Genomic DNA, 15818 nt, shown 5'->3' with positions numbered 1-15818 from the left:
TTAATGATTCATTGGTTCGAGGGCGTACTCTCCTCTGCTCAGCGCCGCTGCAATCACAGCACTATAAAACTCTTTACTCGTTATATTTTACTCCTGCAAAAATAGCAAAGTGGGGGGGCACCGCCGGCATTACATGCCCAAGGTGTAGTTCCCCTGAGGCAGATCAAATCCATATATTTGCGGCTTGTCCACAATTACAAACGGTGCTAAAAGATATAGAAAAATTTCTTGATGCCTCCCTGGATATTCAAGTTACCTTAAACCCCCGGGAAATACTGCTAGGAATTGCAACGGATACTAACATTATCCAGACAGATTTTATTTTTGTGGCAATGGCAGTTTTTAGACTCTGCATAGCCAGGGCCTGGCTGGATAAAAACCCTCCTACAATGCAAGTTTGGCTTACTAACTTATTGTCCACTTATAATATGGAGAAAAATATATATGCACGGAAAGGTAGAACAGGAAGGAAACTGGGGCTAAGGATATGGGACCCTATAATAAAATGGAAGGAGGGTATTGGTTAAAAGGGTTAAGCTGGGAAAGTCCGGATAAATCTGTTGTATGTGGTATTGGAATTTTGTATTGATGTTAACTCACTGTATGAAAAATCTTTTTGTATGAGAATCTAATCTACTATCGGAGATTATGCGACATATTGTGCTAACTGTGTAATGGTGAAACTAATAAATATATTTAAAAAAAAAATAAAAATAAAATCAGGGCAAAATACAACTAAGAAAAACACAAATAGTTATAAGGGTAGCTTTAAAAATGATAGCGCGGTATTTACTACAGTCTCCTCAGTAGGCATGCTGTCAGTTTTTTACTTTGATTCAATGAAGAAGGCATTCAGATGTGTCACACATTTGCCATAAATTCAGAATGTTAGCACTCTAGTTGCTCATTAGATCACTGTAGTAAAGCTACTGCTCACCAGGGAAGTCTGCTGCTGGTATTGAAAGTGCATGTTTCAGTCTGCATGTCAGAATTCTTTAATGAAATAGAAGAGGATTTGAGAAGTCTCTCAAAATGTGCCCTAATTTTTCTTTCTGCAGCACTAATCATACATTCTATGGCAAAATGAACCCCCTCATTTTGTTCCTTTTTAAATTAAATGTTTTAAGAGTTACCACTTTATTCCAATCAAGATGGCTTCAGGTGTGCCATACGTTTATCATAAGTAGGAGTGTTAGTGCTCTAGTTGTTCTTTGGAACACCCTGGGAAGCTGCAGTAGAACACAAAGGAATCAACTGACAGTCTCTGCCCTTGTTGGATGTACATGTTTTACTGAGAATGTCAGACTTCATTCTCACATGACTAAGAAAGATAATGTGAATTTACAGAAAATATGCTCTCAGTTTAGCTTATAGATCACCTTCCAAACCTCTGTGGGAAAAGCATGTGAAAATAGTTTTCTCTCAAACATGATTCATGATATCCCAGCAGAAGGCTTTTTCACATGGTAAAATCACCTTAGAATATACCACAATTCCTAAAATGAGTATGGTACCATCAACAAATGATTTATAATGTAATTAAAGTCTTAAAACCTTCTATTAACTGCAATGCTTTTTAATGACGTGCTATCATGTATATTGGTCCCAAGATGGCTGTCAACACTTCTTGGATGAAGTGCTGACAGCCAATCAGATCTCACGATGAGATGTGTGGTTAGGATCCGCCCAGATATATATGTGATTTTACTTTTGATTTTCTCAGGAACTACTGAACGGATTTACACCATTTAAGCAAAAGGCACGACTCTGAACCAAGGTGTACCTTTCTGCCAATTTTGGTGTAATTCCGTTCTGCAGTTCGGGCTGTAGCTGCGTCAACAGGTCCAATGGGAAATTGCATGGGGAAAAAGCGTTTTGGGACCCCCCTTTTTTCTCAGCCCCCGCTTGACGAATCAACACAAAACTTTCAGGATAGGAGCGGACCGGAGCTGGCCAAAAGTTTGGAAAATGTTGCGAAGATTCATCAACCGGCGCCAGACTTATTGGGAATAGAATGTTGCGGATTTCCTATGGAAAATAGGTCCTAACTATAACTATCTACTGGCGACTGCCAGTAGGTAATATATATATATATATATTTATATCTATATTCACTTTAAAAACCATAGGTTTCGCACATGTTATAGTTAGCTGGACATTTCACTCGTAAAAAACCAATGAAATTCCCCCGTTATAGTTAGTTCAGATAACTATAACTCGCACGCCCGCAATCCACTGCTCATGACGTCACATATTACATCACTCATGAAATGGTCAGCGGCATCACTCATGACATCACTCATGACATCATCCTTGTGATAGAGTGGCGGTCGCGCGAGTTATAGTTATCTGAACTAACTATAACGGGGGAATCTCATTGGTTTTTTACGAGTGAAATGTCCAGCTAACTATAACATGTGTGAAACCTATGGTTTTTTAAGGGAATTTGCAAGGTTTTTTAAATGCTAATTCCGAACTATAACGTGTGTGAAACCTATGGTTTTTTAAGTGAATTTGTACGGTTTTTTAAATGCTAAGTTATGTATTTATTAAATATTTTTTTTTCAAGGTTTTTCACCGTGCGCGCACCGTGCGCGCGCTCTGGGCGCACGGTGCGCTGCGTGCACCGTGCGCGCACCCCCGCGATTTTTTTCAAAAATAATAAAATGTTTTTTTCACCCTTGGGGGTCCTTCTGTGACCCCCTGACAAAGGCTAGGGGGTCAGGAACTCTCTTCCCTGCCCCCTTTTCACGTTTTCCACCTTTTTTCCACCTTTCCTTTTCAGTGCGACACTACCTGATTTCGACTGATTCGAATGTTTACTGACATCTATCAACCAATCAGAATTTCGCTCGCGCACGGCACCGTGCACGCACTGTGCGCGCACGGTGCGCGCGTATAGATATTTATATGCTTTTAAATGCTATTTTTCTCAGGAAATACTGAACAGATTGACACCAGACCTGCAAAAGGCACTTCCCTGACTTGAGGACTACCTCTCTGCCAAATTTCAAGTAATTCTGTTCAGCCGTTCGGGCTGTACCTTCGACTAAAGGTCTTATGGAAAAATGCATGGGGAAAACGCGTTTTGGGACCCCCTTTTTTTCAGCCCCCCCTTGACGAATCACCCCGAGACTTTCAGGGTAGGAGCTGAGCGGAGCGCCCCATAAATTTTGAGATTTCCTATGGAAACACGATCCTAACTATAACTATCTACTGGCGACCGCCAGTAGATAATATATATATATATATATATATATATATATATATATATATATATATATATATATATTAATATATATATATATTCATTTTGGGCCCTGGGGACCCCATGCTCCAAAGCTGTGTATAGTAATGCAGTTAATGGGGGCGCATGGCCTCCTCCTACCACGCGGCCGCCTCCCTGAGCAAAGGGTCGTCCCGGAGACCCAATTATTGGTACATGACTCCCCTCCAAGAGCCTCTAAAGACCCTGGGGACCCTATCACCCAGGGTGAGTAATAAAATAAAAGAAAGGGGACATGTGCACTCCTCCTGGAACCTACTTAGCCTCTGAAGGCCACAGGGCTGCTTCACTTACTGTGTTCCGGGGAGCCCACCCCCCAGGCCTTAGTAATTTCCCAGCCCACTCTAGCGCAGGCAGAGAAACATGTGTTTGCTCCCTTCTGGCTGGAGCATTTTTAAATCTCCTGCCAAATGGGAAGAAACACTAAGTTTGTTCCCAACGGGCATGAGATTTAAAAATGCAAAAGACTTCAAAGGATAAAGTGACATTTTAGTTAGGTAAATATGTCAATGACAACATTAACGTTTTGAACTAAAAAAATCCACAGAAATTCACCTGTCATAGTTGGAAGAGCTAACTATAATTTGCGCCCCTGCTATGCAGTGCTTTTGACTTCCACGGGACATAGCAGGAGTGGGTCCTGCCCTTTGCTTTTCAGCCTGGTCCCGGGGGATGGGGATCCGAGGACCAAATCGGCAAGGGGGGGGAATGAATCCCCATTACCATAATGGCTGGGCCCCATGGGTTAGAGTCCCCGAGGCTGAAATTGGCCAAGGGAGGGGGCTGCATTCCCACATCCGCCTTTTTAAGCTTGGACAGGCCAGTGAGGATAGGGTCTTCCGAGGCCAAAATCAGCCTGGAGGGGGGTACTTGTGTTCCCCCTTTCCCAATACTAATACAAATTATTCTCCCGGGACCTGGCCCACCCCGGGGTGGCTAAAAAAAAAGAGTTCTGGAAACTGCGCTTGTTTTATTTAAACGTTTCCTGCGGATTGTCTGCAAATATGAGGCAAAATGTTTAAAAAGAAATGTTTGTGGCCCCAGGCTGGTCCCTGTGGGACCCCACCACCAGGTCTAGGCAGTCAGGGTATTCTGACCCTGCCCCTGTGTAGTATTTTTAAAGTCTTTCTTGGGACTCAGTCTGAGTCTCAAGATATGTGCCAACACTTCCTGGTTTAAGTAGAAGCAGCAAATCAGATCTCAGCATGAGATCAGTCAGATCAGTAGACCATCTGAGCCCCTAGATATACATAACTCTTTTTTTTTGTTAACTCCAAAACTGATTTACACCAAATTACAAAACAAGATCTTTCTGGACCAATATCTAGCTTTCTTCCAAATTTAGTGTAATTCCGTTCAGCAGTTCAGGCTATAGTCGTGTCTAAAATTCATGTGGGGATTTGGATGGGAAAAAGAATTTTGGGAACCCCTTTTTCTTGGACCCTGCTTGATGACCCACCCCAAAGCTTTCCAGATGGCAGTCGAAGTGAGTGGCAAACTAGTGTGGAAAACTTTGAGAAAATGTGTCAAAGGGCACTAAAGTTAATAATAAAACCACAAAAGCTTTTCATATTTATGTGTACATATATATATATTTTTTTTCCAAAACACTCTGCGTAAACTAAGCATGCGGCGCACTCGAGAGTTGGTTTTGCAAATTTCATTCAGACAAATCCATCATAGCTGACAAACGCGTTTCAGCCATGATGGCCTTTCTCAATATCAGCATGTCACCTTTTTTGAAAACTTTACATACATTACAGAATCGGGCAGTAAAAACCAAAGATAACTATAACTCGCGCAACCGTCACTCTATCACAAGGATGATGTCATCAGTGATGTCATGAGTGATGTCACTGACCATGTCATGAGTGATGTAATATGTGACGTCATGAGCAGTGGATTGCGGGCGCGCGAGTTATAGTTATCTGAACTAACTATAACGGGGGAATTTCATTGGTTTTTTACGAGTGAAATATCCACCTAACTATAACGTGTGAAACCTATGGTTTTTTAAGTGAATTTGTAAGGTTTTTTAAATGCTAATTCCTAACTATAACGTGTGTGAAACCTGTGGTTTTTTCAGTGAATATATATATATATATAATATATAGACACTGAAAAATCCAAAGGTTACAGTTATAACTAGGAAGCCATTCACTCGTACAAAACTGGTGAATTTCTCTGGTTTTGTTCGAGTGAAATGTCAACCTAACTATAACGTCCCTGAAATCTTTGGTTTTTGTCTGTGAATTTCCAAAGTTTTTTAAAATTCTATTTCTTAACTATAATGTCCATATAACCTTTGGAATTTCTAAGGTTTTTCAAATGCTAATTGTTAACTAGAACGTTGCTGTATCCTTTGTTTTTTTTTCAATTTCTGAAGATTTTAAAAAATACTATTTCTTAATTGTAATGTCCATTTTTTTGTAAGTGAACCTGTGAGATCGTCATACTTTCTTTCTATGATTGGATATTGTGTGTTATATTTATATAATACACTACTCTTTTTTTTTATTTCTTATGTCTTTATCAGAAAATACATTAATAACTGGTTTTAATTTTAAGAAATTTGTAAGGTGGCACAAAATTGTTGCATTTACAGTGGAGATTCTATCATCAGTATATGTATTTCACCTACTGAAAAATACACTTATACATTTTTAAAATATAGTTTAACTCTAAATATTTAGTAAAATATTGTTTTAACTTTTCTTTCTGAAATCAATTTAGAAAAGACACCTTTACAAAAAGAAAAATTATATTTGCGATTACAAAGTGGATTGTGCACTATGGTGGCAATGACCCAGGCACATTGACTGGGGTAGGGCTGGAAGTCCAAATGTAAGAAACCTTTGCAGAACTGATGTTGCTTTTCCCTCAATCTTTCTTGGTGTACTCTAATATATACCAAAGACAGAAATGAAAGTGGTCACATCAATTATGTCCACAGATTGACAAAGATAGGAAACATGTTAATAGAACTGTTTTTGCATTCCTCAGAGACCGTCACATGGGCTGTATCAATAACAACAATCTGCATTTTGACACGCATGGAATTTATAGAAATGATGGCGTGCACTTCAAAGTTGAAGGCTACAGGGTGTTTCTAAGTAACCTGAAATTGTGCATACGGTCTTATGGATAGCAGCCAAATACACACAACCAACACAACAGCTCTTGTCAGAGCCACCCTATTCACCGATATATTGTTACGTACTTTTTTCTAAAGGATTTTTTTTTCTTTCGTTTTTGGGCATTAGCGACAACATCGTGATCCCCGCGGACACGCCGCGAAAACGGAAAAAAAAATGCAGACATTCAATAGCCACCAACACATCCAAAAATAATATGAAGCAATATCTCAACATTGCACTACACATATTACTATAGACATACTTCTTTCAAAGCATGTTTAAACCCATATTTTTGCACTAAGTTTCTTTATTTTCCGTTTTTGTGTTTAATTCCAAAAAGTGAAAACACATACATGCACACACAATACAGTACTTTACAGACACCAGGTTTATTACTGTACACTTCAAACTCATGTTTTTCTAGTGTATTTCTATAACAACCATCTCTAAAACCTATTTCCATTTTTGCGGTGAGGCAGGAGATCGCAATGACGTCGGTAATTGCGATCTTCGTGGGTACGTCGCAAAAGTGGAAAGCAAAAGCAGGATTTCAATAGCCACCCCCACATTCAAAAATTCTAACTATATAATTAATTTCTAACCATCACAGTAGATAACTCTATCAAGACATTTATCAATAGCTCTATAACAATGCATATTAATGATTCATTTATATTTTTTGTAAATATTTTTACCAATATTCGCAACAGCATTTATAGTCACGACATCCCCTTGACGGTACATGGGGAGCACGCTGGCAGTTGCTGCGTCCTCGCGAATATCTCGCTCGATTAAAAAAAAAAATATATATATATATATATATATATACATTTTGGACACATAACTTGTGTCACTAACACCTCCATTTCTCAACAATGGGGTCAGACTACCTCCACCCTGACCCTTTATGTGGGCTTTCACACACATTTTCAGCCCCCGGGAACCATTTCCGATAAATAAAATGGCAGCCGCAACTTTCTATTCAGGTTGCGACCAGCCAATCGGCGCATTACAGTTGGCGCGTGCATCCGAGATTCATCGCAAAACTACTGTGAAATATCAGCGGCCAGAGATAGCACTATAATTTTAAACTTAGATTTCTCAAAAACTACTCAACAGATTTACACCAAATAAGCAAAAGGCACTTCCTTGAACCGACATCTACCTCCCTGCCAGATTTGGTGTAAGTCCGTTTGGCGGCTCGGGCTGTAGAGGTGGCTAAAGGTTCCTATGAGAATTTACATTATAAACGCAACCCGATTTCATGCCCCACATTCTCGGTCTCCTCTGCACAGATCACCCTCAAACTCTTCCAATCAATAGTACCCACCGTGACACTTTTTGAGCAAAATTTCATGCAGATTGATCAAACTACTAGTTATAGCCAAGTCTAAAAATGGTTTTCCTATGGAAACTAGGTCCTTTCTATAACTACCTACTGGTGACTGTCAGTATGTAATATATATGTATGTGTGTGTGTGTGTGTGTGTGGGTGTGTACATACTTGTGTTATATATATTTGTATAACATTATTTCTATTTATGTATATTTTTAATTATTTCAGTTAATTAATTTTGCTTTATTTCTTATTGGGAATTTTCACTACCTCCATGTATAGTGCTGGAATTACTACAAACGAGTAAGTTACTACAAAAGTGCTAAATGTGAATAGTGAAAAGTAGTAAACTTACTTTAAAGTGTAAATTTACTCAAAAGCCTCAGTTACCTTTGTGAATCAGGACCACATTTCTAGGCTTTTTCCTATTATCAACATCCTCCTACCAACATTTGAGACATTGGTCAGATAACACACTATTTGGCTCCGTATTTTCACTAAGGGGAAATGGAGAGGGAAAGTATTTGCTCTGGCGTGGTGGTATGCTCCATTTGTCTAGATGGTACCATCACAAAGCAATCTAAATTAACAGCTACAAAGCAGTTAACAGAACAACCAGTTAGCAGCACGGGATACCCACAGGTTGATAGCAAGAACGAGCCTTCAGGGTTGATAATTAGAAAGTGCCTATGAGCTAAGTGTAATGAAGGCACCATGAAGGAGAATGTATCTCCTCTAACTTCTGACTGAGGTACATGGTAAATACTTAAATGAAGGAAAAGAATTGGTATTTTTAATGGCTGAAAAAACATGCTGTTTGCCTCCAACCATTTCCTAGCTGATCCATCTTACTTTATGTGTCTGTTACCTTCTTTCTAGAAATCTTTTGGCTCAGAATTACAGAGAAACACATTATTTGCCTGATGGTCAGCAAGTAACAACGTCACCACAGATTTTGGTACTGTATGAATTGATTTTGTTGAATTAAGTTTCCTATTGCTATGCTGAGGTTTTTTTTAAATGGTGCCATTCATTCTTAAACATATTCTTGGAAAAGCTAGAAAGAGCTATTTTAATGCAATAATGAAAATGTAATAATTGTGTTTTCTTCATAAGAGAAGCCATTGAATTGATACTCAGTGATATGAGAATTCTACACAGAAAGCGTAAAGTGAGCAGTGGATTTGGTGTAGTGAAATGAAGGTATACTCAGTAGGTACATGGTTCAGAGGATGAAAGATTAGTGTCATGGATGATAACATGAGATTTACAGTTCCAGCAAACACTGAAGTGCACTACAAAAGTGCTTCTGAAAAGAGTAATATTTAATGAGCACTTTACGAATACCATGCATTCACTAATCCCAGTAGCAGGAATAAAAAGCGCATACATTTTTCAAGTATTGTCAGTAGACATCAAAGTTTCACAAAAATAGTGTATCTGATAGAGACTTCTAGCCACAGATTCTTTATCTTAAATTATTCCCCAGGCTTCCAACTGGAACAGAAACATCTTGTGCTGCATCTCTGTGTACCTTTAGGTATATAGGTGCTGCCCCAGCACACTGGCATCAGTTCTTTGTTTCCATGCTCTCAGCACAGATCTGGACAGAGCTAACTCTTGCCACTTTCTGGAGAACTTATTTCAACATTTTGCTAACCGTTTTTGAGACTTTGTCTACTGGTGTATAGGGATGGCCTCCCAAAAAAATGTGAGGTTTAAACCATGTGGTTTCTGTCACAGGCAGATGTCTGTGACAGACCCCCCCCTCTGGTTTGTCTCTGGTGCCTGGAGCCGGGCCACAACTCCAAGCCCAGAGAGGACTGCCACGCCATGAACCCCAAGGTGCTGCGGGAGCGATACCTGAAGCTCCTAGTCGCCCAATGCCAGTCGACTCCACAATGTGCCAGGTCCTGGCCACATGAGGGTCCCATTTGCTGAGTCGTTTTAGGCACTTCTCGCCAAACTCGAAGTCCGTGGGTAAGTCCCACAAAAGTTGGAAGAAATTCAAGAAGTTGAAGTGCACTTTATCTTTGCTGCGCCAGTCCAAGTCATTGGACGAGGCGTGGGAATAACATCACCATTCTAGGCCCCGCTTACATGTGCGAGCAGCGAGCCTGTGTCTGAGTTCGCTCTGCACCTCTCTGAATTTCCAGGAACGACCCCTGCCCAGCTATTTGAGTTTTATGAAGCCATGCACCTCAATTGTCTCCCCAGACACTGCCCTAGTCTGTCCTCCTAGTGTGGCTAGGGAGGAAGGGGCTTCCTTTTCCATGGTGGCGAGGAGGGCAGCAGATCTCCGGGCCCTTACGCAGCACTAAGTGGAAGTCAAGATGAATATCTTGACAATAGTGCTTTAGCTGGGAGTTTCCCCCACATATCCTCCCTTTTAATGAAGCCTTTAAGGATATCCTGCTCATGGCATGGTCCAACCCCTGCACAGGGGATCCCGTGTACAGGACAATTGCCTGTGGCCATCGCCCTGCTCCTGGAGACTTAACCTTCCTCACCCAGCACCCCACCCTGGAGAGTCTGGTTATTCAAGACTTCACCTCCGAAGTCAACCATGGTGCGTTCCCTAACACACCACCAGATAGATAATCCAAGAGGCTGCATACCTTTGACGGGAGGATGTATCCCTCGACTATGCTTCCACTTCCTTTGGTGAAAACTGCATGCCTCTAGGGCTGATCCATCCACATAGATTAGGGTTGGGTTGCTCAAGTGTTGCCGATGGTCTTGAAGGAGGCTGGAGCCATACTGACCCAGGCTATGGCGGGTGGCAGGAATGTAGCAACGTTCACCATTGGCTCCGGACTGGATACAACCAAGTCGCTAGGCAGAGCGATTGTGTCATCCGTGGCACTCAGACACCAAGCCTGGCTGAGATCTCCTGACTTTTCGGGTGAATGTCTAGGCATCCCTTATGGTCATGCCCTTCGATGGCTCCCACTTCTTTGACTAAAAGGCAGATTCCTACCTGGAGCTCCTTAAGAATATCTGGACCACTGCCTGGTTGATGGGTCTCTCCAGGGCCCTACGCCAACCACATTCTGCCTTTCGTCCCTTTTGTGGCTACAATAGTGGTTATCAGACACGTCCAGTCCCACCCGGCCACCAAGGTCCACAGCTTCCTTGTGCTTTCGTGGCCACAGACGCAGTTCCCACAAGCTTCATGGGACACATAGTCAAAGGTCAACCCAGTCCGATGCCTATCCGACAGCGGCATCCTCAAAGACCCTTTATTTTGCCCTGTAACCATCATGGGCAACCAGCTGGAGGCAGGGTCTGACATCACCTGTATTGCTGGCAGTGCATAACATTGAACAAGTGCAGTCACATTTGGCCAAAGAAGCCATCAAGAGGGTGTCTGCAGAATTAGATTGCAGTTGCTATTATCACTATTTTCCGATGTCCAGGGAGGATGGAGGCCTTCGCCCTATTTCAGACCTGCGGCCTCTCAACTTCTTGCTGAAGAATTGGGGTTGTAGGAATGTGGGATCTTTGTGGCATAGTTACCCTCACTTTTTGCCTGGTGTCCGTGTGTTTTGATTGTAGTACACTGGGATCCTGCTACTCAGAGTCAGGGCCCCAGTGTTTGTGCGCTCTCTCCTGAATTCATTGGTAAGTACTTTGTACACCGCACAATTGGTATACTGGTGTACCCCTGTAAGTCCTTAGTATTTGGTACTAAGGTGCCTAGGGCATTGGTACACTAGGGGTCTCCCATGGGCTGCAGCATGTATAGTGCCACCCATGGGAGCCCATTCAGACTGCGTCTGCAGGTCTGCCATTGCAGCCTGCGTGAACTGGTGCATGCACCTTCTATGTCAGATATAAGTTTTTCCTTATCCCGGTCACTGAATTTAAAACTTCTAAGTCACCCCTAAGGCAGGCCTTTCTGCCAGGGTGCAGAGTGGTGGGGTCGGCTGGGGGTATTTCACGATACGACCAAACGGGAAAATTACATAAATAATACATTTTCCCCTGTGGTCATCTCTCAAAATCCCCCCAGCCGGCCCCACCGCTCTTACCTGCAGCGGCCAGGGCTGGTGAGGGTGCCCCTGCACAAGCAGAGACACCCCTACAAACCCCGGAGTCCATTCTCTGACTTTGTAAGTGCAGCGAAGCCATTTTAAGGTATGTAGTGGACACTGGCAAAGTAGAGATGTCTAGCTACATAATGGTTCCACTGAACCCAGTCTTGTTTGGTATCACACATGTTGGAATCATGCAACTACACCAATTCCAGTGTTAGTTGCATGATACCATGTACTGGGGTTCTCTTTAGAGGACTCACTCCCCCACGGCTACCTGTATAGCCTTGCAGAGTCTCGGTGCTTAGCAGCACTGCTGCCGACACCAGTGAAGTACTGGGTTTTTCGGAACCCAGCGGTGCCAGGGAACACACCCGAAGACTTCGAGTTCTTCCTGTTTCAGACTACAGAAACACAAGTCTTCTTGGGGAAGTCAAAGATCGTATTTATTGGCTGCAGCCAGTAACAGGTATCCTAGAAGTACAACACGTGTATATTCTCAGGAGACTGCTCACTTACGAAAACCAGCCTTCTCCTTATATACCAAATATTATGCTTTAGGCAAACATTCCTCGTTTTACGGTATGATCATTCACATGCATTCATTACAAAGGAAAAGACAGAGTCATAATGGCAAGTACATATTTCAGTTCGTTCAGCCCTTAATCAATTACCCGGCAAAGCTTAGCGCCTTCATCAGATATCGACGGACACCCAATAAAAACGGGCACCTCCTCCTCGTAAAACGGGTCATAAAGAGGGAAACAGGGGCAGGTGTGTAGAAGATTAGGCATGGTTCGTGTGTGATGAAAGGTTTCGTGATATGCTGGGCCCTGATACTAATCTCATTCGGCCGCGGGAATGGAACTGACCGATCAAGTTTGGCCTTAGGCAGCGGAGTCAGTTCACCCAGGTCACCGAGGAGTCAGCGAAGGTGTGTGTGTCCTTCAGACCCATGCTCGGAGGTAGTCCTGTTGCCTATGAGAGGGCAATCACAAAATGGCTGTCGTCCTAAAATGGAGATCGAGGTATTAGGACAGAAACTCTGATTTCAGGCGATCTCGTCACTCGAATGTGACGCAAATGCTTGTGCATAGTATCCTAAACATTCTTGGTCTGTTGATAAAGAAATCGTCGTGTTAGAATCATGCCAGATCCGTGGTTCCGAAATTTACAGTACCACAGACCCTCCTTTTGCCCTTACATAGGCAATAACCTATACTCCCGCTAGTCTGAATCCAGGTCTATGTCCATGAAGTCGCGGAGATGTTGCTGTAGCATCATCCTATTGCTTAGCTCGTCTCGCGTTACAGGTTTCCTTATGCATGATGTAGCGCAGATGCCACAAATTACAGGAGCACACTGTACACATAGACAGAGCAGGAAAAGAATGGCTAAGATCATTCCAATGACTATCAGGATCTTCCAACCCCAAGCGGATATCAGTTCCCAGAACCACCCTGCCAATGACCATTCCCCATTATCTACGTGAATAGATTCGGAGATTCTATGCAGTTTGGAAATGGCCTGGAAAACTGTTGGAGCGTTATCTGGAATAAAAACACAGCAGCTAGATTGGATCACTCTACATACCCCACCTCGGTCTGCAAGTATGACGTCTAACGCGACCCTGTTCTGAAGAGTCATAAGACGTTCCGACTGGAGCTCAGCAGTCAAATTACCAAGGGCACCGGCTGTTTCAACTACCGTGGATTCAACCACTCTTGTCAATTGCCTTATGTTCCTGCTGTTAACCATTGGACCCCAAAACGGCAGAGAACCCTTTATGAAATCTCCAAATTCTTGTCCTGCAGTGTCATCCTGATTGATGACGCCTCTAACCATCCTTGTCTTATGGTAATCTGCCGCGGTCGTGTAGGTGGGAGGCAGCAGGAACGAAACAAAACATGTGCCCGAAAAGTCCGGGGGCAACCAGGTATAGGCTCTATCATGGCAGACGAAATAGGTACCCTTGGCTGCTAAGAACGAAGGGGAAGTCTGAGATGCAAAAACGTAAGTTTCAGCGCAGATACTTTTCCCTAACTGAGCTCTGGGATTCTTGCCATAACCTTGCAAACATAGGTGACCCTGATGGGGTACAATCCAGATCGGTGAGGATTTCTTTGCTCGCTGGTTCTCGCTCAGAGTAACTTCATATCCTGTCATATTCCAGCCAATATATGCTAGTGTCTCATCTCTTGGGATGGTTTCATAGGAAATCTCTTCCCTAATCATATCCACGATCCCCTTAACTAGAGCACTATTCTTGGGATTATCTTTCACAGAACGTAGGGGGTTGGCTTCATGAGCATACATGAACATTGTTCTATATGCCCACACAGAACCATTATGGCTGAAGGGTAGGAGTAGGTACGGGATACCTTTATCAGTAGTATGGGGCATAAGGTCACACACCCAACAGTTAGTTGTGTTAACTACTAATTGGTGTTGGTGTAGAAGCTGAATGAACGAATTATTGACAAATTCTAATCTTCTAGCAGACTCGTGTTCAGGCAGAGGGTGAAATGAATGCGAGGGAACAATAGGAGGTAGTATGGGCTGTGCAGTTGGTGCGAGTGTTACATGGAAAGAGAATAAGACATATCCTATGAAGATCGTCATCACACTCAGTAACATGGAAATACATACCATCAAAAATCGTTTTCTTGTCATCATTATACATGTTCTGTCTTTGCAGTCCATTGGTTTAGCAGGTCTCTCATTCTCGAAAAACTCCATCCTCTCTGAGTGCTGCTCACGGTGGTAGGGTGTTCTATGCTAAGGAAATGCTTCTGTCAGTCCAGGGCAACTCCTTGGACCGACCAGAACTGCTGACCTAACGTCTTCAGTTGCACTCCAAAGACTTGGGCAACCGCGACCCTGCAGCTGAACCCGGATGGCGGTTCGAAAAAAAAGCAAAAATAAGCAAGTTTCTCAGATGAAAGAGAGAGCTGCACTTCCCAAAATTATTAAAAATAGCAAGGGAAAGGAAAATAATTTTATTTGTCCATAGTCCTTGGCCTCAACTTGTAGCGATTTCTCCCAGGTACTGTCTGATCTTGGAACAAGAGTTCAGGCTCTGTAGTGTCCAATCGTTTTGACGGTGGCACAGCCTCTTGCAAAATGTAATCGCTTTCCTGCTCAGAGCTTGTTCCTTTCACACGTGCATCGCTAAACGGCAGAAAACGAGGCACGGTTTCAGTCTCAGAATCAGCGATTCCCTCCTGGACCCATCGGTCATATGGCAGAGGCAAAGGGACCCTCTTGCAATGGACGCCGTGGATCCAGTTCTTTTTCCCTTTCACTCGAACAGCTGATCTCGTTGAGAGAAGGACGAGATGGGGGCCGGTCCAACGGGGGCCGGTCCAACGGGGCTCATCATTCTTTGTCCGTTGAAAGTTTTTGACCAGCACCCATGATCTACGATTGATAGGATGTCCTGGAGTTTCAGAGACCTGAGGCAGAGTATCATGCACCTGTTGGTGTAAAACACGCAATTTAGCCGTCAATTCATACAAATAATCAAGCAGTACTGGATGTTCGATCTCGCTGAATTTTATAGGCCTTGGTACTCCCCATATATTGGCGGCCAAACACGATTTCATAGGGACTAAGTCCCACTCGTGAATGCGCAGTCATTCTTGTTGACAGGAGTGCTAAAGGCAGAGCGTCGGGCCATCTAATACCAGAGCTTGCTTGAATCTTGGCCAACTTTAATTTTAACGTGCCGTTATAGCACTCTACTAATCCAGCTGATTGGGGATGATTTGCAGCGTGAAATTTTGGCCGGATTGTGGAAATATGGATTTTTATGGTCGGTTATGTCCCCTATCTTGGACCCCAACGGTTTCATGTATAAATCACAAGTACATGTATGTTCCCTCCAGTTCCAGTTATGAAGACGCAAACACATGTGCGTCCACCGTCAACATGTCCTCTTTCAGATCCGCCATGAAAGGGCCGGATATTCTATTCCTAAGTATGAAAGGCCACCGGCTTTATATGGTTCACTTCCCACATTT

At 42.9% G+C, this 15818-nt stretch overlaps 2 protein-coding genes across 2 annotated transcripts in view; one reads left to right on the top strand and one right to left on the bottom strand.

The window, feature by feature from the left end:
- LOC146784513 (zinc metalloproteinase-disintegrin-like berythractivase) overlaps positions 1–15818 on the top strand; it is a 2362040-nt gene that overhangs the window by 663815 nt on the left and 1682407 nt on the right. Inside the window, exon 4 of the mRNA XM_085632969.1 lies at positions 8639–8717. Within this exon, the coding sequence (XP_085489095.1) occupies positions 8639–8717 (79 nt within the window). The remainder of the gene's footprint in view (positions 1–8638; positions 8718–15818) is intronic.
- Positions 13024–14469, bottom strand: LOC146784518 (endogenous retrovirus group PABLB member 1 Env polyprotein-like). Its single transcript, XM_085636372.1, has one exon. It carries the CDS (start codon positions 14467–14469, stop codon positions 13024–13026), a length of 1446 nt encoding a protein of 481 aa, XP_085492498.1.

The sequence above is a fragment of the Triturus cristatus genome, chromosome 11 (genome assembly GCF_964204655.1).
Source record: "Triturus cristatus chromosome 11, aTriCri1.1, whole genome shotgun sequence".
NCBI lineage: Eukaryota > Metazoa > Chordata > Amphibia > Caudata > Salamandridae > Triturus > Triturus cristatus.
The sequence above is the reverse complement of the archived record's forward strand: the minus strand, read 5'-3'. Positions and strand labels throughout refer to the sequence as shown.

Excerpts from the sequence above, each read along its gene's own strand:
- LOC146784518 (XM_085636372.1), bottom strand. The coding sequence starts at position 14,469 with ATGACAAGAAAACGATTTTTGATGGTATGTATTTCCATGTTACTGAGT.